The 22,510-nt window shown below is 40.7% G+C and overlaps 1 protein-coding gene across 22 annotated transcripts in view; it reads left to right on the top strand.

The window, feature by feature from the left end:
* Positions 1-22,510, top strand: part of Trpm3 (transient receptor potential cation channel subfamily M member 3) — a 559,244-nt gene that overhangs the window by 244,217 nt on the left and 292,517 nt on the right. For 19 of the 22 annotated variants that reach the window (XM_008842767.1, XM_008842777.2, XM_008842766.1 and 16 more), the window contains exons 2-3: positions 11,198-11,277; positions 12,488-12,692. In XM_008842767.1, coding sequence (XP_008840989.1) covers positions 11,198-11,277; positions 12,488-12,692 — 285 coding nt within the window. Of the gene's footprint in view, positions 1-6,374; positions 6,524-11,197; positions 11,278-12,487; positions 12,693-22,510 lie in introns of those variants that run through there. The other 3 variants (XM_008842770.3, XM_008842769.2, XM_008842768.2) reach the window with 1 other exon arrangement.

The following is a 22,510-nucleotide window of genomic DNA, read 5'->3' as shown; positions in this document are numbered from 1 at the left end:
GTTGTTGGTCCTGTTAGGACAGCCCCACTCTGTACTCTGCCACTCTGGGTAGAACTGTACTGACTTGGCATCCTCATCCTCTGCTTTTCCCAGTACCTACATCCTTCCAGGACAAAAGGGTTTAAAAAATTAAATGAGTCTCAGAATCTGACATGACTTGTCACATAAATTCCACATTTCTACCTAACATAACATACTCTAATTTTATACTCGGTACATTGACAGGGGAGTGGGGGCCAGGGGGGAGGAGACTCCTGACAAAATCAGAATAGTGGAACGTGAGCTACTATGGAAGAGAAGAACAAAGAATTAAGTACTGCATTGCTCCATCTCTGCATTTACTTGACAAAGTTAGAGTCCCCACTGGCACAACTTCTATGAATATCCCTCCAGGTCACAGATGTGTGCTGACATTATCACAGTGATACTAGTTTCTAACAATGATCCATCATTTAAAAGTTTCTGGCCCTTGAGGCTAATGTCAAACTTCAATCTCATAAGACTATTTGGTCACAATCTCATCTTTTGTTTTCTCTTTTTCAGGGTAAATTTTATTCTATTATTTTTTAGGATGTACACGAGTTTCACAGGGCATCAGTACAGGCCTGTTTTTTGCTCAGCCAAGGCAGTAAGTTACTAAGTATACATGTGTAGCATGGAAGCTTCTGAGTATGGAAACAGCTACTGTGTTGAAACTAATAGCTAATCCTTGATGTTCATGGCAGGATTCATAAATACAAGCTAACATTATTTCAGCTTTTCATCAAAGTCTCTTAGACCTGATATAGTCTATATATTTTTTTAACAAGCTCAGGATGATGCCAATGTTGGTTTCCACCACACCAAGAAGAAAAACATCATTCAGTATCCCTAAAATAGTGGCTGAATGTGAAGGATGCAAAGACCTCAGGCCCCAGCCAAAGCACAAGTCCATCAGGCTAAGTTTATGACTTCTGTATAACTTTGGCATGATGCTTAACTCTGTAAGCCCTAGTTTTCATTTGTATAAGAAACTGTTATAATATCTCTTTTACAGACTTATTGTAAAAGTTGTATAAAATGCTATGTGCAAAAACATTCTGCAAGAAAGAATGCTTTGGAAATATAATGTATTGTTGTCAAACAATGAATAATTGCTTCTCAGTGAAGAAATTTCCAAAGAAACATTAAAATATATTAAAAATTTTGTTTTTGAAGATGACTATGTATAATGGCCATTCTGAATAAAAATTCCCAATATCTTTGTAAATCATTTACACAGCATGGCCTGTGGATAAAAGATGAGTTTCATTTGTAATTGCAAAGTATAACTTACTGAATATTTTCCAAATCAGGGGATAAAAATCTAACTTTACTGTATATTGAGAAATATCTTGTGTGAATTTAGAGGCTATGAAATAAATTCTATTACAAATAAATTACATCCCACAGAGAGATTATTCTTCAAAGAAATGTGAAGTTGATAATCCCCTAGACACAATGGTAAAAGGAGAAGCGAATTCTTCTAGGAGAGGTCCGAGCTCTAAATGTGCCGCAGGTACAATCATAGAAGGCTAGGTGTAGACATAAAAGGCTATCAGTGCAGTGGAAACTGGAATGGATGATTATACTTAACTGGAAACAAGTAATTAGAGACCACCTTGATGGATGTATGAACAAGGGATGGATGCGGAAGCGGCTTATGATGGTTCTTGCTTGCAGTGGCCAGCTAAGCCTCTCGAAGAACACAGTGTGTTCTACAAACTTGAGGAACACAAAGGCATTGACTTAGTATGAAAAGAATAGCCTAACATTCCAAGGTAGGGGACGACACGCCCACAGCTTGGGCAGTATGGACTGGCTTGGTGTGCTAGGGGTACCATTAATAATTTGGTTTAGCTGAGTATAAAAATGTGTTAAAACTTTTAGGGAAATCAAGAGAATTGATGAAGATGCTTCCAGAGTCAGGTCCCAAAGGCTTTTAGTACTGAGCTGATCTTGCTTGGGCCGAGGAAGCACAGAGGGTATTAATGAGCTGAACATGCTGGGGCAGGGTGCTCCAGAAGCAGCGGGTTTGCCATCTCCTCTGTCTCTGTTTATAGGTCAGCGGCAAAGCAGAGAGTAAAAACCACAACACATTTATTTTCATACATTGGAATAAAAACAAGGAGTATAAGGTTTAAAGGACATTTAAGAGGGGCTGTCCTGTGTTTCCTAAACTTCAGTCACTTTTATGATAACATCTTGACTTTTATCGCTGTCTTTTTTTCTTTTGTAGTACTGAGGATTGAATCTAGAGCTTTGTGGATGCTAGACAAGCACTCTATCCTCTATCGCTGTGCTATATATCTCTAGCACTCGGAGTTAGTCTCCCCAAGTTGCTTAGGTTAGCCTCGAGTTCATTCTGTAGTAGAGGCAAAACTTGAACTTATAATTCTCCTGCCTCAGCTTCCCAAGCGGTTAGCCTGTGCCACCAGCCCTCGCTAGATACTTCTAATAAATTTATTTTTACACTTCCAAAGAAGAACAAAGTTTAAGTTTGATGATTATATTTTTAAATTTCAGGTTTAGTCATTTCTTGTAGATTACACGTTAGTGTAAACCGAAGTAAATCTCCTGCCTGCTTTCTGCCCTCAAGTCTCCCTTTTGGAGGCATCACTGTATCTACTGGCATTGGTTTCCAGGGGAAGATTTGATTCTTCAAGAAATCAAGTGGTTTTCTTAGGTCTTGTCTGTGTCTGCTGTGTGCCACAGTTATGGGAACTGTGGTAACAGTGGTAACAAACTGAGTTACTGCCATTAGGAACTCATTTCCTAGTGGCAGACATAAATACGAAGAAGACAGAGGGGAACTGAAGGATAGAAGATACCATTGGTTAGGATGGTTGCTATGAACTCTGTGGAGCTGTATGGTACCTGAAGATGGAATTGTCACTGTGGAAAGAAAAAGAAGAACAAAGGCCAGTGGAAGAGAACTTGCCAGCCATGGCGGAAGAAGAGCAGAAATAAGTGACGGATGGTACCACAGAGCCCGGATTATATATGCCAAGCGTTGACTAGTACACACTAGTTGTAACCCAGTTGCTGTTTCACTCAAACAAACTATGATCATTTTTTAACACATGTTTGTAGCCACTTTATGCCCAGGTGACAGTCAAGTATTAAGCTAGGGACCCTAAATGCATACCATCTGATTCTGCAGAAAATGTTCACTGACCCTAATCTGTGTCACGCTCTTTGTTGCTGCTACTAAATATGAGCATCAAAGAAAAAAACGCTTTGTATATATTTGATATGTATTTTCCATGTCAAAATCTAGCTTCTACGGATAGAAAATATTATTTTACTTTTTAAAATTTGTGTAACAGCAAAATTTTATTATATTCTTTTCAAATGTTTTGTTAATGGTGAATTGGCGAATAAGGCATTCTACCATAGCTTGAAGGTGGAAGTAAGGGATAACCACGACTACCACTGTGCATGTGGCCCTCTTCTCTCTAAACTATATCTGAAGCAGGCTGATAATAGACCCTTCCAGGAGCTGCACTGTTTGGGTGATGCTCTGGGTTTGAAAAGATGCGTATGCACAGTAGCTCAGAGCTCCTGGTCTCTTTGGAGCTGATTAGCTTGTTAAATCAAAGATCTTCGGAATCACCTACCTCATGTGAAAGTTCTGCTCTGCAGGATTCACCTGGAGCTTCCTGTTTCAACTCACACAAAATCTCAGGGCTCTGGTAGCAGTATTTTCATCTTTGGTATAAATTTCAAAGAAAACATCTCAAATTATATTTTCTATTGAATTTGTATTTCTCTTTAGAAAGAAAAAGCAAGTAAAACCAAACAAAAGAAATGGGACTAGAAAGAATAGAGTAAAAATAAAAACATAGTCAATGTTTAAATGATTCAATATATGTATATTTAACTGAATTCACAATTTGTAGTAATAAGATGAAGGGTGACTAGATAGTAGAAAACACCGAAAGAGGTGAGCTAATAAATTGTTCTACATCAGGATGATTATTAACAACCAATGGACTCAGTGTCACAGCCGACTGCTGCCACACTCTCAACTCAGAGGTTCTTTCTGGACTTGTCTGCCCGCTCCCCCTTTCCCCTCTGCCTTTCCTTCCCTTCCTCATCCTTTCTCCCTTTCCACTGCTCTTTTCTCACTTTGTCTCTCCAAAAGACTCACCCTGCTCATCACAGAACTCTTTTCCAAGTCTTCCCTGAGTCCCCTCTCACTTTCCATAGGATTCTCCTTTCTAAGTACTTTTCTGAGATCTTGTCCAATAACCTCCTATAAGCAGACGATAGAGCTTGATAGTTCAAAACAAAAATTTTTTGAGTATATAAAATATAGTTTTCTGACTGCATATGTATGTACAATTATACGGGAAAATGAAAAGCAGGTGGAATAAGAAGAAAATTAACAATAGTTTCCACCATAGAAGGCTTTCTGCCTACCATTTCTCTATTTAAGATTTGTCATGTTTTGTGATTATTTTTCTATGGCCTACATTTTTTTCCACATAGTAACATGAAAAGGTATATTTCCCTATGTGAACAAGTAGTCTTCTGAAATACGACTGTGATCATCAAATGGCATAAGCCATAATTTATTTAGTCTCCTGTCAATAGACATTGTTCTGAGTTCTGTGTTATAAACAGTGCTGGTGAGAAAAATCTTTTTGTGCTCAGATCTTTGATGGTTCTCTTAGAATGAATGATTAGGTAGGGGTGTTACTGCTGCACAGAGGAAAGGGCTGTATGGCTTTAAGGCTGTGGCTGACTCCTGGAGACAGTCTTTTTACAAAGTGTGTGCGTACGTGCGTGTGTGCGTGTGCGTGTGTGTGTGTGTGTGTGCTCACACATGCCACCATGTGTATGAGGAGGCCAGAAACAGCCTCAGGTGTGAGTCCTCACCTTTCCACCTTGTTTGCAACGGGGTCATTTGGTTGTTGCTGCTGTGTGTGCCTGGCACATTGGACAGAGAGCTTGGGGCCCAGAGACTCCCTTTTTCTGCCGTCTATCTCCCTGTAAAAGTGCTAGGATTCCAGATTCACACCATGGCATCCAGCTCCACATGGAGTCTAGAATTCAGATTCAGGACCTCATGAGTTAGCCACTGAACCATCTCCCCAGCCCTCACTCTTGTGTTTCATGCTAAAGCGCCATCCAATTTTTCATTTACATCTCTCTCAATCATGTTTCATCAGTTGAAAGTCACTAAGTAGCTTATTGGCCCTTGTCTCTGGGGAGACTCTGGCATAGAGAAAGGCCAGCAAATCTGTGGATTTGGAAATTAATCCTGTAAAGAGCACAAACAATAAAGATGGGCTTGTTCAGGACCTAGTCCAATTATGAAATAAATCACTCAGTTACCACCGCCACTCTTTACTGTACACAACACATACCAGTCATCTGACAGAGATCACAGGAAAAATGAAAATCAAGGTCCCACCACCCTTAGAGTAGAGCCTTGAAGACTTACTATCAAAGGGCGCCACCTCTCAGTTACCTGTCACCTGTGAGAAGAGATGTGGTGCTCCCACATTCACTTCTCTAAGAGTATGCTTGCCTTACTGAGATTTGAACTCTTCCCCTCTGGCCCCTCGTATATTCGCTTACCTACTTAAGAACTATCATCTAAAACATTCTCAACTGGATGATCTTTTAAAGCCCTTGTGATGCATTCCAGCAAGGGTGTCTCTCCGAATGAAGCCATACCAGCTGACACAGTTTCTCCACCTTCCATTATCACCAACAGCTCTGGTGGGCTCAGTTCATCACTTTCAGTCAGGAAATAGAAAGTACAGGTTTCTCATGCATTCGGGGCTGGTCAGGGTAGGGCTGTGAGTAAGAAGTGTGGTCAGGGAAGTTTTGTTGACATCTGGAAGCTGTGGAAGGTGCCAGGCAAACAAGTATTCTGCCTTAGGCTTGTGTTCTGGGACCAAAGTATTCTTTTGAAATACTCTGAGTTCTTAGCAGTTTCTCTTTAAAGAAATGCTATCATTCCATTCTGCGAGGCGGGGGAACAATGCCTCTTGTGTGTTCAAACTACTTGGAGCAATAATACACTGTTTCTTTAGAGGGATTCACTTTCCAAAGCTGAACTTTCAGAACTCTGAACACCTTATCACACTCTCAGAAGCTTTCTCTCTGAAAATGGAAAAAGAAATGGTGGGGGTAGGGTAGGGAGCCGTTAGGACTTGTGCCAGTTAAACCCGATCTCTCTGGGGATTTGTTTTGCTTCTGGCGTCAGATTAGATGTTCAAATCAAGCAGTGTTTGAGGATCGTGAGGGAATACCCATGGGTTCTTAAACTAATCCTGGAGCACCAGCACATTCCAAGGGGCTAATCTGCCCAAGTTCATTGCTTACTTGAAATGTTTCTTGGGGGAAGAGCCGGGAAAGTGACTTTTTTTTCCAGTGGGCGGTCATAAGAGCATTATTAACGGAATGACCAGCCCCAGTCACAGCAAAACGAAAGCAACAGCAGCTGCTCGGGGGGACTGCCTTGCCACCAACCAGAGTCAGGGAGCAGGTAAATGGCTTCAGCTAACTTTTCTCTTGTTCACCTTCTAATGTTGGATGTGGGGATTTAGAGGAAAACCAAAGGGACACACAGAGAGGGGTAAAGGAAAACAGAAGGTGGAAATGGACGTATGCTTCCAGTCTCTCGGGGTCTTTGGTATTTTGCGCTAATGAAGAAAGGCTGTGCAGTTGAAACTGGAAATGGCAATGGCAAGAGCACAGTGAACCATTCCTTGGTCATTTGTTTCTAGAAAGTTAATATACTTACTTTTCAAACCTGCAATTAACTGGTCTGGGATCTTGTCCTTCTGCTTTTTGTGCTACAACCATTCCTTCCCAGAGAAGGGCTCAGTTCTGCAGGTAGCAGGGGTGGTAAAGTATGATAAACCAAAGTAATTGGTAGTCAAATGCTGGCAGCAGGTTCTAAGTGAAAAAGAGTGAAACCTGTTTAAATTAAATGACTTAATTTTTCCTTCATAAGACAATATTTTGCTTTTTTTACTTAATGTTTTATTGATTATACTTTTAATTTTCAAAAATAGTACTTGCTTTTATTTCTTGAGGTTTATGATTTTACTTTATTCAAAATGCAGATGTCCTTGTTTCTCTTTTGAAAAAGATGTCCTTTAATTATTAGCCTTTGAAAAATGTTTCCCTATTATACATCACACATGACTGATAATGCAAAAAGAAGAAACTGCCCAGGACAAACTCAACATGGCTACATGACCATGCTACCATCAGAAAAGAATATGCAGAAGTGATTTTCAGGGGGCTGATAGAAACCACCTTCTGGAGAAGGATGTGAGACTTCTGAGGCAGATGTAAAAGGAAAAGATATTAGGGCAAGCTGTCCATTGAAGCTTTGTGGCAGAAGAGAATTAAAAGGTCAGCAAGAAACGCAGCATGTGAGATTTATTTCATGCTTTCTATTAATGAGGATAATCATTCTGCACTAACTTTGTTGGGTGTTTTAGAGCAAAGTCTAAAGTTTCATGCAGAGTAGTTCAAAGCCTTTGAACAAAAGAAAAGGGAATTAGTTTAGGCACCAAGTTTAACCATGATTATATGCCTTCTCGAAGAAAATAATTTTTAAAATCTAATATCTGTCCACACTAACAACCTGAATCAAAGCAGAATGAGGCAAATCCCAGAAGAGAGCAGGCAATTGTGCATATTTAGGAGGATTCCTAATTCGTGTGCTATTCATGTGTTCTCTCAGTGATACATTATACTCTTCTCACAAACAAGAGAAATCCAACTTAATTGTGGATGATGAGGACATCTTTTTACTTCACCTTTCTTTCCCTCCCAGTTGCACCTTGACAAAGAAACTGATTAATTTCCAAATACTAAGAATTAGAAACTGGTTCTTATCCATTCACTAACAAACAGGTAGCTTTTCTCCTTTAGGAAGGTAATTAAGTTGCTGAACTGCACACAGTCAAATTATCTTACACTAAAAGACTAACAAGCAAATTGGCTATCTATATGTAGTAATTTTGTCCACACACCATCTTACTGAACTTGCAGGCCCTTCCAAATTGAAACAAATAATGAAAGTGTCCTTGAAAAGTCTAATTCATGTTCAAGGCCGCTCAGATTCTAGAGTTGAGAGTCCTATTGTGATTTCACTGCTTTACCAGAGCTGAGATAATGACACGCCTGCCCCCATCGCTTTAACTTCTGTATTGTATATTGAAGTCTTCCTAAGTTATCACCCCATCCATTGCCCCCAAGGAGAGACAAAGAACAGATAGGAGAAAGTTCATTCCTCCATGTGAAAGGACTGGAATGGAGATGGGGAAGGGAAAGGTACAAGTCAGAACTAGTTCTCCACCTTCTACTAGGAATCCAGTGTGGTTCAAATGCCAAAGGCCTCTCGGCAGACACCGCCCACATTAAGTATGTTTAGTACCAACACTGTGTCTCATCTGGAGAGACGGTATAGCAAGGGATGAGAATGTGGACCCAGAGCCAGACTGCTCAAGTTCAAACCTTGGCTTTGGGACTCACTAGCTGCATCTCCCTGGTATCGTCTTTCCACTGGTAAAATGAATGTAACAATCAATTGTCCTTCCCCATCAGCCCTCTTCTGATGATCTGTAGAGGTGGCACATATAATGAATCCTTAAGAAATGCTAGCCTCTCTGCGTCCCTGTTAAGCCCCTACTGTGTTCCAGGTGTTTTAGGTGAATTACTTCGTCTGATGATCACAGCCCCTATTAACCCCCTCAACCCCCAACCACACACACACACACACACACACACACACACACACACACACATACACACACACAGAGTCATTCAGAATCTATATGCTGTTCAAGGCTCAGAGAAGTTTTGTAATTTTTCTGTGTATCCTGTTGGTGGCCAGTTCAGTGCTTTATGGTTCCTAACATAAAGGGGGAACAACCTAGGTCATTGCTACAAGAATTCCCTAGCACCTTCAACTGGCCTTCCACATGAACCTACAGTATCAGAATCAGCCCAGGAGCCCAACATGGTGGTACGTACCTTAACCTCAGTACTTGGGAAGCTAAATCAGGTGACTGCTGCAAGTTCCAGGCCAGCCTAAACTACAGAGTAATTGTCAGGCCCACAGAGTGAAACTCTGTCTTAATAAGCAAACAAACAACAACAACAACAGCAACAACAAAAATCAACCCAAGATCGGTCCCTCTTCTTGAAGTGGAGCATGGTATCCCCAAAATAATAACAACCCAGTGTGTCAGACATTACTGTTGTGCCAATATACAAATGAGGAGAACTGAAGGTCGAAGACTTCATAACTTTCTCCATCTCTCAGAACCCCACTAATGTCATCTTCTCAGCTGTAGACCTCACATCCTATCCATATTGGTACTTTTCCAACTTCCTCTCCACGAGGATTGATCAGCACTTATCGAAGCCTCTTTTGAAGGCTGGCCAGAATGGGCTACAAAAGGGTAAAGAACATTCTCCCTTTTCTGATCCCCAAGGTGTAGGAAAGTGGGTTTCAAATGTCCAGTGAGGAACAGTTTGCCCTCTTTCTGCCAAGAGATAATATCAACAAAAGTATTCAGTGTTTCGGGAAAACCGCGGGCCATGAATAGTTTAACTTACAGGCTTTTTACAAAGATAAAGTCTGGTTATCTTGGCTATTGAGCTTATTCTGTTGCAAAGAGCCACTAGCCTTTCCTGCAGGTTTAAGAAGAAAAATCCTTGAAAACAGATTTTTTTTTTCATGTCCTCCTGAAAAGAGAACTGCAATTTCACCTGTGTGCATGAGGGTGGAGGGGTCCACCTGGACCCACAGGTCTCCAAGGCAGTGTGGGCTACTTGCTCTCTTTCACACAGACTATGTAGCAATACCCAGAAATTAAGTGAACTGACTGTGACCATTACCAAAAAGGATGCAGTGCCTCGGTGGTCCTCAGTCATCCCCCATGTGCCCATGTGAGGAATGTGCATTGTCACAAGTATAAGGAACTATTTCTGTAGAGATCATGTGCTTACGTAGACCTCGACTGTGTGAGATCAAGGAAGTCAGTGCACACCAGAACTTACACAGCCTATACAACCCTGTGTATACCAGACGGAATCAGGACTAATTACAGTCAACAAGCACGGGACTGGTGACCGTTCCCACCAGTGATTGACGCAGGTCAAGTAAATGCTCCATTGTGCCTTGGGCCTGAATATCTTAAGAATATGAATTTAGAAGTGGTACTGAGTGAGTGAGATGATACCGTAGTAACTTCCACTTCAATACTCATGAAAGGAATCTTCCACACAGCTTACTGGACTTCATGGAGAATACTGTTTCAAATGTTTGTGAAGGAAGGGGTCCAAGGTATCCAGCCTTCTGACATTGACACATCATGGTGTCGCTGACAAATGTGTTAGACTGTGTTCTTACTTGTGGAGTAATGCGGCACAGGCCACAGATTGGACACACCCAGAAGACACTCTGCTTTGCAACAAAGATCCTTCAGTTTGCTGGAATGCTCTTGGTCTTTCTGAGAACCCAATCTCAATGGCAGGGTTTCTGGGTGGACAGTCCCTATAACACCTTTTCCAAGAAACTGTATTTTCTGCAGGTGAATGTGGGATATGAAGGAAAGTGCCAGCTTCCTTCACAAGCATCCCCTGCCAGAGCTGGGACTTCAACCAAGACATTAATGTTCCTTCCTCTTCCCACTTCCTTCTCCCACTCTGTTCTTAAGTATCACTAACTTCGATTTTAGGAACCTTAATGATGTAGCAGGCCTTTGAGCTGGGGTTCCTCCTGCCACCTTCCTTTTTTTCTGAAAGGGAAATTGAATGGAAGCCTTGGCCCTTAAAACCTTACACTAATTTAGATGTGTTTCCTCTTACTGTTGAAGCCTGGTTTTTCTGTAAGGTTATAAGCATCATGTCCTGCCCCTCAAATTCATTCTTTGTGCGTAGCATCGTGTTTCTGTCTTTAGAAACCATTATGAATGTGTACATGGTCCCAGTACTACTGTACTTTCAACCTGGCCTTTTCCTTTGCTTCTCAATCTTATAATGTTAACCCAATTAATAGGTTCTGAGAATGGTTGGTTTTATTATATTCGGGGTGGAATAAGCTTACAATATGCTAGTTTATTATGTGATTATACAATGTTGTTCCTAGTCAAAAATATTTAAAAGTTATATTTCTCTTTCCTCTTTCTTTCAGGCTCAGAAATCCTGGATTGAAAGAGCATTTTATAAAAGAGAATGTGTTCATATCATACCCAGCACCAAAGACCCCCATAGGTAATCTTGTTGTCTTTATTATATTAAGAATGTAAAGTAGTAATGATAGGGTTAGACTGCTATGATCATTACTCCCTGCTGCAAAGGAACCATGGTCAAATTAAAGGATACTTCTGAAGAAACCATATATATATATATATACATGTAATATGTAATATGCCTTCCTGCAGCTAATAATTATTAGGCAATTAACAGGTCCACCACAGCAGAAGGAATCAATCCCTGTATATGATAGTAGATTACATTTTTTGATGATTGTTTATTTTTCCATCCAAGTATTCTGTCAGAAATATAAATTCATTTATACCAGCACACTCTATTGTAGTAGAAAATTTATTTTAAAATAAAAGTCTCCTAGTGGATTAATTCAGGTGTAGACTCTCATATCCCTCAGTACAGTACTCATAGTTTTCTTGCTTCCTGAAAATCAGCAGTATGTAAATTGGGAAGCTGGTGTTACACACCTGCCTCTCTGAATGGGCAGTTCTAAAGAGTGGCTTCAAATTTAGCTTGTATAGCCATAGACCAAATATATGACACTGAACAGATTGCTTAGCCTTCATCACGACCATGTTTCATCATAAAGTGGATGCTAATTGTTAGTGTTTAAGAGAATAGCTATGCAACTGTTATTACTAATAATTGTAATAGTGGTAGTCATAAAATATGAAGGACATTTTGATGGTAGAGGGAACAAATTTTAAGTTCTCAAATATCTCTTCAATATTTTTTCATTGTTTCTTCAAGAACACTTAAGCCTGTAGATTTTTATTCTCAGAATCGCATATTTGACAGCAAATGTCAAGTTGGTGACTCACGTATAAGTGAGTGCCTTTAAATGTGCCTGTTAAAATTCTTCCCTTGAAGCTCTTCGGTGTCCTTCTTGAGAGATAGAAGGAGTAAGAAGTGGAAAATTTTAGGGAAGTTTTATTCAAGTCATCCTGTCCCAAACAATATGTTAAGTACAAAAGATGTCGGGGACAGGCAGGAAGCATGCTGATACAGGTAAAAGACGGGGGACAGGAGAAAAGAGCTGGACATACTGGTGTCACAGGAGGCCTCAGTTTCCCTCATATGTCTGCATTCTGGGATTTCACCTGACACTCATTGAAATAGGTCAGTGTGGACTGTAGGTTTCTGCAGCAGGTTGCCTGTGTGTACTCTAGTACCTGCAGACACTAGGGGTTCACTTTAAACTCTTTTGTTATAGGTGTTGCTGTGGGCGTCTGATAGGCCAGCATGTCGGACTTACTCCCAGTATCTCTGTGCTTCAGAATGAGAAAAATGAGAGTCGCCTCTCCCGAAATGACATCCAGTCTGAGAAGTGGTCCATCAGCAAACACACTCAGCTCAGCCCAACGGATGCTTTTGGGACCATTGAGTTCCAAGGAGGCGGCCATTCCAACAAAGCCATGGTAATCAAAAAGCCAGTCACTCATTCCCAGATACGATTTCATATCCTGCCAAGGAATGGCTAAAAGCCCGGGATTCAGGTTTCAGACTAGCCTCATCTATGCCTCTTCCCAGTGGGGTGTCCTGATCAAATTACCTTCCCCTGTGCCTTACCTCCTGCTCTATAAAATAGGGAAAGAAAACCTTCCCCAGGACTTTAAAAATAATTAGTAATGAGATCAAACAAGTGAGTATTATTAGTAAGATAAAAGCTATCTTTCAACAATTTCTATTTTATTTATATGATCGTGTGGCTCAGTGTTGCGTCCATACATGCGTACAAACTCAACTTCATATTCACCTTCCCACATTGGTACATCCACTACTCTAGTTTAGCGTTCATAGATGACAGAAAACATGGTATTTGTCTTTGTGTCTGGTTCATTTCCTACAGTTATTTACTCTTTACGGTGTTAGTCTCTGTGTTGCATCCTTTTAGACATTTTAGAAAAATCTTGCCTTTAGCTTTGGTGGAAAAAAAAAAAAAGTTGCCCTTAGGTTTCTGCTTTGTTCTCTGTATCCGTAGCATTTCTCCCAATTCAAGGTAGAAATGATCATCTAGCCTGTTTCCTTCCTGGTTCTAACAGAGATTTTGTCATTTTTATCAGATGTTTTCTCTCCATGCAGCTGTGTTCATTCTCAGTAGAAAGGAAAGTATTTTAAAGAGGACTTAGGAAATATATAAATTTTGTTCTCAACTGTTGTACTTGGAAAGCCCAGTTCTTGTGGATTACTTTCGTTATAGCTTACAGATTTTTTTCAAGGAACAAAGTATAGCACGTGTTTTAAAATTCTGAAAGTTGTGCAGTCCAGCAAGCTTGTGTCTAATTGTTAAGAGAGTTAGTTGAGGGTGAAGCAGTCAGAGATGGCCTCTCTTTGGGACGCTACTGTGTAGTGTTGGAGGGTAATTCCACTGACAACAGCGTATTACAAAGTTCAAGGTGAGTCACTTCACAGGAGTTAGTCCCAAACTGCAATGAAGCCACCTCTCATTTTGTCTTTTTACTCTTCCCTTCCTTTCTCCTCTGCCCCACTCCTAGCTCCACAGTAATTTCTTTATCATGAATGGCTGATCAAGCTAATCTCATAGTTCTTCCAAGGAAAGTTAAGTTTGAGTTATATTTTGAATTAAAGAATGGTTTAACTAACCCCATACAAAGTGAGGGAAATTGAAGGTGCTCACCTCTCTTACCCACTTAAGGGCTATATTCACCCACACAAGATTATGAATGTTTCCCAAGTTACAAAAGTCCTCATTCATGATGTGGCATTGAGGTATATATAGTGTGGCTCCTCTGGATCCATGCATTAAAACTACATTATCTTTGTAAGAACAGTGTTATGTTATAAAGCAGCTAGCTGGGCAGTAATGATGGTAGATTAGGGTACCCAGCACATGCACAGGGTACTTGAATGGTGCCAAATCATCTTGTTATGAGCCCAGCGGGCCTGGGGGAAGCACCTGGTCACCCTTCCCATTGCTAATGTTCAGTGTCAAATATGGAATGTGAATATGCTTGTAAGTGAGCCTAGAAAGCCAGCTGCCTGAGAGACCTTCAATACAACAATGACACCATAGTCCAAGAACACCGATCTGTCTTTTGGGAACTGACCTCAAGTAACTCCTGGATCATAGGAAAAAAGCAGTCTGTATTTCTACCAATTATAGTTTTGATAGAAACTTACCTCAAGTACATAAAATTATAAAATTTAGAGCTTACATACAAATAACTAACTTCTGTCGGTTTTTTATGAATCCAGTCTATTGTCTGAAAGATAGAGTTTTCCACTACTGAAACATCTAGAAGAATGGAGACTAGTGGAGAGTGTGGACTCTGGATTTGGAATTTAGTCCAAGCTCATCCTACAGCTGTCACATAAAGGCTGTGTGACATGGACACACGTTGCTTACATCCACTTGCCTTCAGTAAATCATTCTGATGTACACATTGTTGGTACCCCAGCGTTAAATAAGATGACAGGTATAGACAGCAGCACAATGCCAGACACACTATAGGTGTGTTACTAGTTACATTGTTACTATTGTCCTTCTTATTTTCCCTAGGCTCTTAAAGAAATTGAAAAAAATTGACTCATCTTCGAAGAATACTCTTTTGATTTATATGTCTTTATCACTTTATAAAATTAAAGCACATTTTCAGTTCGTACTTTTTATATCATTCCAGAAGGTCAACCTCTATAGTCTCCTGGTTGACCTTAGATGCAGGCACCCATGGACACTGATAGCCCCTCTCAGGCCCACCTGCTTCTGCAGAGCCTGGAAGTTTGGGATGGTGAGCAGGCTGGGGAAAGGCAATGCCATGAAATGGGCCCAGCACAAAATGTAAATGTAGGGCCTCTTTAAGAAATCAGTCTCCCCTTCATGACTGGAAGCTCTATCTCTCCATAGAGAGCTGCCCCACACCAAACTACTGGAATCTGTACACTAGGATGTGCTCAGTATCTAAGATGAGTCAACCTCTCAAATCAATCATGAAGCACAGTGGCAGAGAGGCTGATTTATCTCCTCACCACAAAGCACTGCAGGACACAGACCCATCTTGGTGGCAGCAAGAAAGTGAGATGAGGGACTGTGTGAGTGGAGATTCCTGGCCCCTGTAAGAGTTACACTGGTCCCTTAGACTTCACTTATCTAATACAATGTTAAGGATGTTGTTCAGAGCTGTGTTGAAACTTAGAGCCTTGTGCATGGTAGGCAAGTATGTAGCACTGGGTTAATATCCCAGCCCTCAAATATTAAGAATTTCAAGACAAAAGCACAGGGCAGTGAACCCAAGCAGTGCAGTGAACCCCAAACCCCTCTGGAACAGTGTCACTGCTGACCACATACTTGTGATGCCAACCCAGATGTTAGGCACATCCTAGGTGGTCTGATGGCAGCCACTCCAAAGGCAACCCTTTCTTTCTATCCAAGTCTAGCTAGCCTAATGAAGACCAGTTTTCCTTTTCATTATTACTGGATGTCTAACAAGTGGAAATCCCCACGATTCGTTCAGAAACTAACAAGCATCTTGTGCACTTTGAAAGCCTGCCCTGGAGTTATTCTCCTTCTCTTCTCTAGACAAAGAAGTGATGTGGCCTCGTTTCATGAGTCAGGGTAGAGGATGGGAGCCAACTCTGGCCTCCCTTGCTTCTCAGTCTCTTGAGCAAATCAGCATGCAGTTGGGACAGAGGAGCTCAGTACCTGTGAAAGAAGCCAGTCTTCACGAGGGCACAGCATGGTTAATTATTCACCCAAACTGCCGTCAGCCAGGCCAGTAACCTTAATGTGCCTTTGGCCCATGCTTCTGACAGAGTACTACAGGTTGAAGTGATTTTTTTTTTTTTTTTTTTTTTTTTTTTTTTGTCTTTTTGAGACAGGGTCTCCCTGTAGCCCTAGTTGTCCTGGATTCACTATGGAGACCAGGCTGGCTTTGAACTCACAGAGATCGCCTGCCTCTGCCTCCTGAGTGCTGGGATTAAAGGTGTGCACCACCATGCCTGGCTGAAGTGATTTTTCAACAAAGTCATCAAAATACTCTAGGGGCAAATTGACTTTTTAAAAAGATGTTCAAGGTAAAATACACCATTAATTTTTCCGTCAAGGAAGCCCAGGATGTTGCTCTAACATCTTCTGAATGTCAAGATGTACTGGACACAATGAGGCAAGCATCAGGAAGAAGAGATTATTAAGAAAATGCTGCCAGTCATTTGAGTAATTATCTAGGTATCTGTCCTACCACATATGCAAGACAGCAATATGTCATAGGCCTTTATACATCAAAAATACTTTAGGGATTGCATGCAGTAATTCTTGACTTGGGGGCTCAGAGTAACCTGGAAGGTCATTACAAATGCCCACACCAAAGAATCATTTCTGAGTCTCATTTATTAGCCTGCAATAGAACTTGGGCATTGAAAATTTTCTGGATGCTACTAATGTTAGTCCACTTGTTTAGCCCAGCTTGAAAAAAAATTACTCTCCATACTTTCAACCTATGTTATAGATGAGGTAACTGGAACCCAAAGTAATTAAATTAGCTTTATAGGAGAAAGTTCTAGAACCCAGCCTCCTAACAACTCCCTTTCTATTCTGGCTTTCTTTTCTCTTGTCATGTGTGTCTACAACAGATGACAGGCAGTGTTTTATATGGGAAGATATTTGTAGGTAACTTCAAGGAAGCTAATTACTATTACGTCTCTAGATCTTTTATAAGGTTTTGAAATTTTTGTAGTAGAATGATAAAATGAGTAATATTTAATGAGGCTAATTAGACTTAAAAGCTCTGAGCAGGAAGAGGTCTTTGTAAAATTACATCTAGGCTAACAGAATTCCTTTATCAATATCTTCCAAGTGCTTGGTGGTTTTTAAAAAATCAGTGTCCAATCTTGACAAGCCACAGTGAACCAGCAGTGAAACCAACACTTTTCAGAAAGACACATGACACGGGAAGGAGATAGGGTGACCGTGAGTGGAGGACTCTGACTTCCCTCCCATTCCCAGGCTGTATCCTACCAGACAACACCAAAAAGCCCATCTTGGACTCTCTGAAGACCAAACAGCTCATTGGGACATCCCATAATTTACAAACTGCCTTAGAGAGTAGGAGCAAGTTGGCCCTGTCAGCAGACATGATTAAATTTCCCAGAAACCCTCCTCTATCGAGGGCTCCATTATTTACAAAGGGAGCAGAATACAGACTTGAATACAGACTGAGTCTTCCTTACAAATCATCTCTTCCAATTAATGCTGAGCTGACTTGTGGGCCAGGTACTTCCTAACCTAATTAAGGGCATGAGAGGGCAGTAAGCCTCTCAAGTCGGTCTCATAATTCTCTTCAGGTTTTTCCTTGCTATTTCCTCTGCTTATTAGATCAGGTAGAGTCCCTTAGTATAGTTTTCATATAATTCAGATAATTATTCTGAGTCCTAGTTTCCATACTGAAAGCTCTATTGGCTCCGTCAGAATGGAAGTCTTGTTCTCTGAACACTGGGGAATGAGGGCACGCCTCAAGGGAGGTCTCTCCTCTTGTCAGTATGACATTTGCAACCACGTACTGTTAGAGAGTTTTGGGAATTTAATTTGAGGTTTAAACATTTGTCTATCTTTGCATTCTATAAATTTGATCTGGGACTCATTGACTGACACACGTCAAACGGGAAATTAAATGATTCCCTCTTCACACAGGCAAATGACCAGCCACTGCACTAGGCTAACCAACCCCACAGCATGGTTAGGTTGCTGAGAGACCTTGTAATTTTCCACTGATTTCCAATTTTCACCTTGGGCTCTGAAGGCTACTGAACTGACGGCACGTTCGAATGGTCTTTCTGAAATTGAGAATCAAGCTAAAATAGATAGTTTATTTCCCATCGTAATCACAGTTTATTAAAAGAGACGTCAAACTTCCTCCAAGAAACCATCCTACCTCCTTGCTTCTAGAAAATGTTATGCTAAGTAATTCTGGCAGAAATTTCATAGAGTTCCCCCTACCCCCGTGACCTATTCATCTGTTTGGTGGAGTTTTATATTACTTCTCAATCTTTAGTTTTGAGTTATCTTCATTTGCCCTTCAAGCACCTGATATCTAACATGGGGAGACTGACTGCAAAAATAATATGGCACTTTTCACTTCCGAAGCTTTGTGGTCATCAAATAAGGAATTAAATAAGAGTGATTGCAATTCCAAATATTTTCTTTCTAGTGAGACTTCTGTGCTGACTAACCACCATAACCATTAAACTCTGGCTGCAAATCGAAAGGCTCTGTGGACTGGGAAAGCCTGGATCAGCAGATTGTCTTGGCACTCTGACGTGACATATTGTGCTTGGCCACAGCTTTAATTATAAGTAACTATGTGGCTACAAAAATTAGGAAATGAAATGATGCTTGTCAGACTTCTCAACAGAAAGGAGAATGGGACAAATTGCCTACTTGAAGCCTGAAAGAAAGGCACTGTAGGTACTGTGAAAATAGATTTTGCAATTGGAGGCTCATTCATCAAAGCAAACACTACTTAAGAAATACCAAGCATTTCTTTCCAGGAATTAATAGTGACTGCAGTGAAAGGAGAGGATTTGTAATCGCACATTTCCCGGAATGTAGTCAGATTTATCGTTCTGTACCCTATTTCCATTTTCATTAAAACATTGTCATTAAAACAGCTGGGCAAAGTTACATGGGTAAAACTTTGGGTATACAGAGGTGATTGATGAGTTAGCAGAGCTAAAATACTCTGCAAAAGCTCAAGCTGAGAATGTCTGTGGAAGGCTTTTTTGCTTGTTTGTTTTGAAGGAAACAGCCTCCAACTGTTCTACGCAGTGATGGCTGCATCCCCACCCTCCAGCCTTTGCCCACTGTGGGAGTGATGGAAAGAACAAGGTACTGCCTGGTGCTGGTGACAGCCCGTGAGCACCATAGCACTAATAAGTGAGCAGTACCGTTTCTTACAATGAAGCAGACAGAAGAGGTTCAACAAGTAAACCACCTGCCAAGCAAAAAGAGCCTCCATGTCAGGCACAACCTAACCTCAGAGATTTCGCTACCGAGGGTCTCTGCTATTCAAATGAAAGATAAGCTCCCATCTTCTATGGTAGTCTCATTTACAGAAAAATTCTAAATTTGTTGTTTGGAAATCAAAGTATGTTTTCGTGTGAAAATAGCACTGGATGCATTCAACTTCTCAGTACCTAAGAATGGATTAAATTATACAATTTCAACTAAAACCTGATTTCTGTCTTCCACAGAATACTCCAAAAGCCATCTATGCAACATACCCAGGCTTCCTAAAACTAGGCAAGGGCACCAACAATAGAAAGGGAAAAGGATGGGTAGTTCTAGACATTGGAAATTTATTTGATCTTAGCTTCTCTCTTGATAAATCAGGGGCCTAGAGGCCTGTGGAAATGGGAGGGTAAGGTAGCAGAACAGATAATTTTACAAACACACCAGTCAGTCCCCCCAGCCCCCATTAAGCTAGAATTGAAAAGCATATTACTTAAAGAACCAGTCAACTTACTTAGATCTGTCACACACATGCTCAGATGCTGTATAGTGAATGTAAATAATCTGTATACAATTTTCACTTCTTAGAGTTTCTTGGTCTTATACATTTCATAGTTTAATATTATGGTATCCTATGCAGCAGTCAAGATCAATCTCATTTAACAAGACAGGATGCTCACATTGGCCAAATGAGCACTTGTTGTCAGTATGTAATGCTGGAGTGGATTAGAAATCTCTAAACAGAGCACAAAGCCATAGAAATGCCTAGATGACCATATTTAAACTGCATGTTAGAGAAATTTCTTTTTATTTAGAAGATGATCCTTAGCAATTAATAGACTCACAATAAGCATCAAAAATGCTGTCATGGAAACCAGACGTGGTGGTACATGCCTTTAATCCCAGCACTCAGGAGGCAGAGGCAGAGGCAGGCAGATCTCTGTGAGTTCTAGGCCAGCCTAGTATTCATAGTGAGTTCCAGGCTAGCTGGGGCTACAGGGAGACCCTGTCTCAAAAAGACCAAAAAAATGCTATCTTGGACTGGGGTATAGGTGCTCGCCACCAAGCCTGTGACCTGAGTTTATTACCCAGGAGAGAACTGATTTTCACAAGCTATCCTCTGACCTCCACACGTACCATGGCGTTTGCCCGACCCCCTACACAAGTAAAATAAAATAAAACAAAATTAAATGAAATTAAAATGCTTTAAAATCACTTATCATGAAAACCAAAATAGCTCCTAATTTCAAATAGCATTAACTATTTAACAGAAATTGATTAATTGCTTTGGGCCCAATGATGAATGAGAAGCTGCTGACTCAGCACATGATGTCATTGTTCTAAGCAACTGGGAGGCTTGGTGAACAGCCTAGTCTCTGTGTGTAGGAATAGAACTTTAAAAAATGGAAATCCCCAGATAACCTTAAAATGATGTTTTATCCCCTGATTTAATGATCCTTTTACCTCCTGAATAATTTATGTGATCTGATGAACAATAACCAAAAATGAGAAAAGTAGCAAACTGAGCCATTTAAATACTTGCCTTTTATTCTCCAAGAGCGGGTGCAATAAATCATAGACAACTGCCAACACCCAAGGGCCAGGGCAGGGTGTGTGTGTGTGATTCTTGCAAGCTTCTGGATAGTTAGGCTTAAGAATTAGTCCTGACCAACTGTCACTGGAGAGGCCTGAGTAGCTTGTTAGTTGTACTTTCTTATTGATTGTGGCCTAATTCTTCCCTATATTCTCTTTGTTTTCTATATAAAGCAGCCAATGTGCTTTTCTTCTCATCAACTCAATAGCAAACACCAGACACGTTGTCTTTATCCTTTCTATAACAGAATGCCTGAGAGTAATTTTTTTTTAAAGTTTCTTATAGTTCTGAAAACTGAACTTACTGCCAGTGAGGTCCACCTTGCTGCCTCCTCCAATTTCAGTAGGACAAGAGGATGTGTGTACACATGTAAACACAATCACAGAAAGGAGGATGAATGAACGTATCTTTCTATCTGGAGCTCACTCCTGCTCTAAGACTGTTAATCCATTCAGAAAGGTAGAGCCCTCAGGACCTGATTACCTCTTAAAGGTCCTGTCTCTCCAAACTCCTGTATTAAAGATTAACTTTCCAGCACAAAACCTTTTGTCAATGCTGTTGTAATGAAATCCTTCTTCTAATTGTGTGGTTATTGAATAAATAGTTTTTACAAAGCCTTTTAAGGACACATTCAGACCATATACACTCTAGTTGGAAATTTTTATATGGGCAAATTTATACACGTGGACCCCAGGGTTCAACGTGCAGAAGTCCAAGCCCCACTCCAGACCTATTGAATTGGAACCTGCATTTTTTGACAAAGTTATTAAAGTTTCCAAAGCACAGCCCCATCTACAGCCTGCAGGGTTATTAGTAACTTTAATGATATGGCTTTAATGATGGATTAAATGATCGTTGGATAACTAGGTATCAGAGCCCTGTCATGGTCCTTCCCTGGGTCTCTGGGTCCTTGGCTATAAATAGAAGTATTGAAGTAGATGCTCGCCAGAGTCCCATGATTGCATAACTATCTTTCTGCTTCCTCTCATTTATAAGACTGTGCTACTTCAAAGGCAATGCTGAAAAGCTTACTAAAAGCCATGGTCTGCTCAACAAAGCACTGTCCTCAAGTGCCTGTAACGCAGGAGATAAAATGACACATAAAAGAAGCACCCAGAACGCAGTATCACAGTGGGATTCATTGACAGTCATGCTGCATCCCTACAAGCTTGCATTCTCAGGAAAAGTCACTGTGACTGAAGCAAGTCTTTAAAAGATGAACACGGTTTCTGTCAGTGAAAGGGAAGAGACTGAGTTACCCAGGACTTGAGGAATAGCATTAACCAAATGCACAGCAAAGTGGAAATGTTCTCAGTAGAGATGGTAAGGTCAAATTATGGGGAACCTTACCCACCAGAGAGGGGAGTTTACAAAGGATATGACGATTTAAATTGAGAAACAGTATGAGCAAAGGGCACTGCAGAAGAAGTCATCTCACTGACCTACTGGTATCGGACAGAGAGCTGAGGGCCAGAGACACCAGTATGAGGCTGTGACAGAATCCGAACTGGCTTCCTTTAAGGGGCATGTCCTACTAAAATGGCAGTGGGAGTTGCCGAGGCCAAGGCCTGAGTGAGAGCACCATTTTGAGAAATGGATCATTAGGACTTGGAGACTAGTTGCTTTACATAAAGGAAGAGGAGAAATGTGGAGAAAGAAGTATTCATATCTTTGAGGTCAAA

The sequence above is a fragment of the Nannospalax galili genome, unplaced genomic scaffold (genome assembly GCF_000622305.1).
Source record: "Nannospalax galili isolate Female #2095 unplaced genomic scaffold, S.galili_v1.0 scaffold761, whole genome shotgun sequence".
Classification (NCBI taxonomy): domain Eukaryota; kingdom Metazoa; phylum Chordata; class Mammalia; order Rodentia; family Spalacidae; genus Nannospalax; species Nannospalax galili.
The sequence above is the reverse complement of the archived record's forward strand: the minus strand, read 5'-3'. Positions and strand labels throughout refer to the sequence as shown.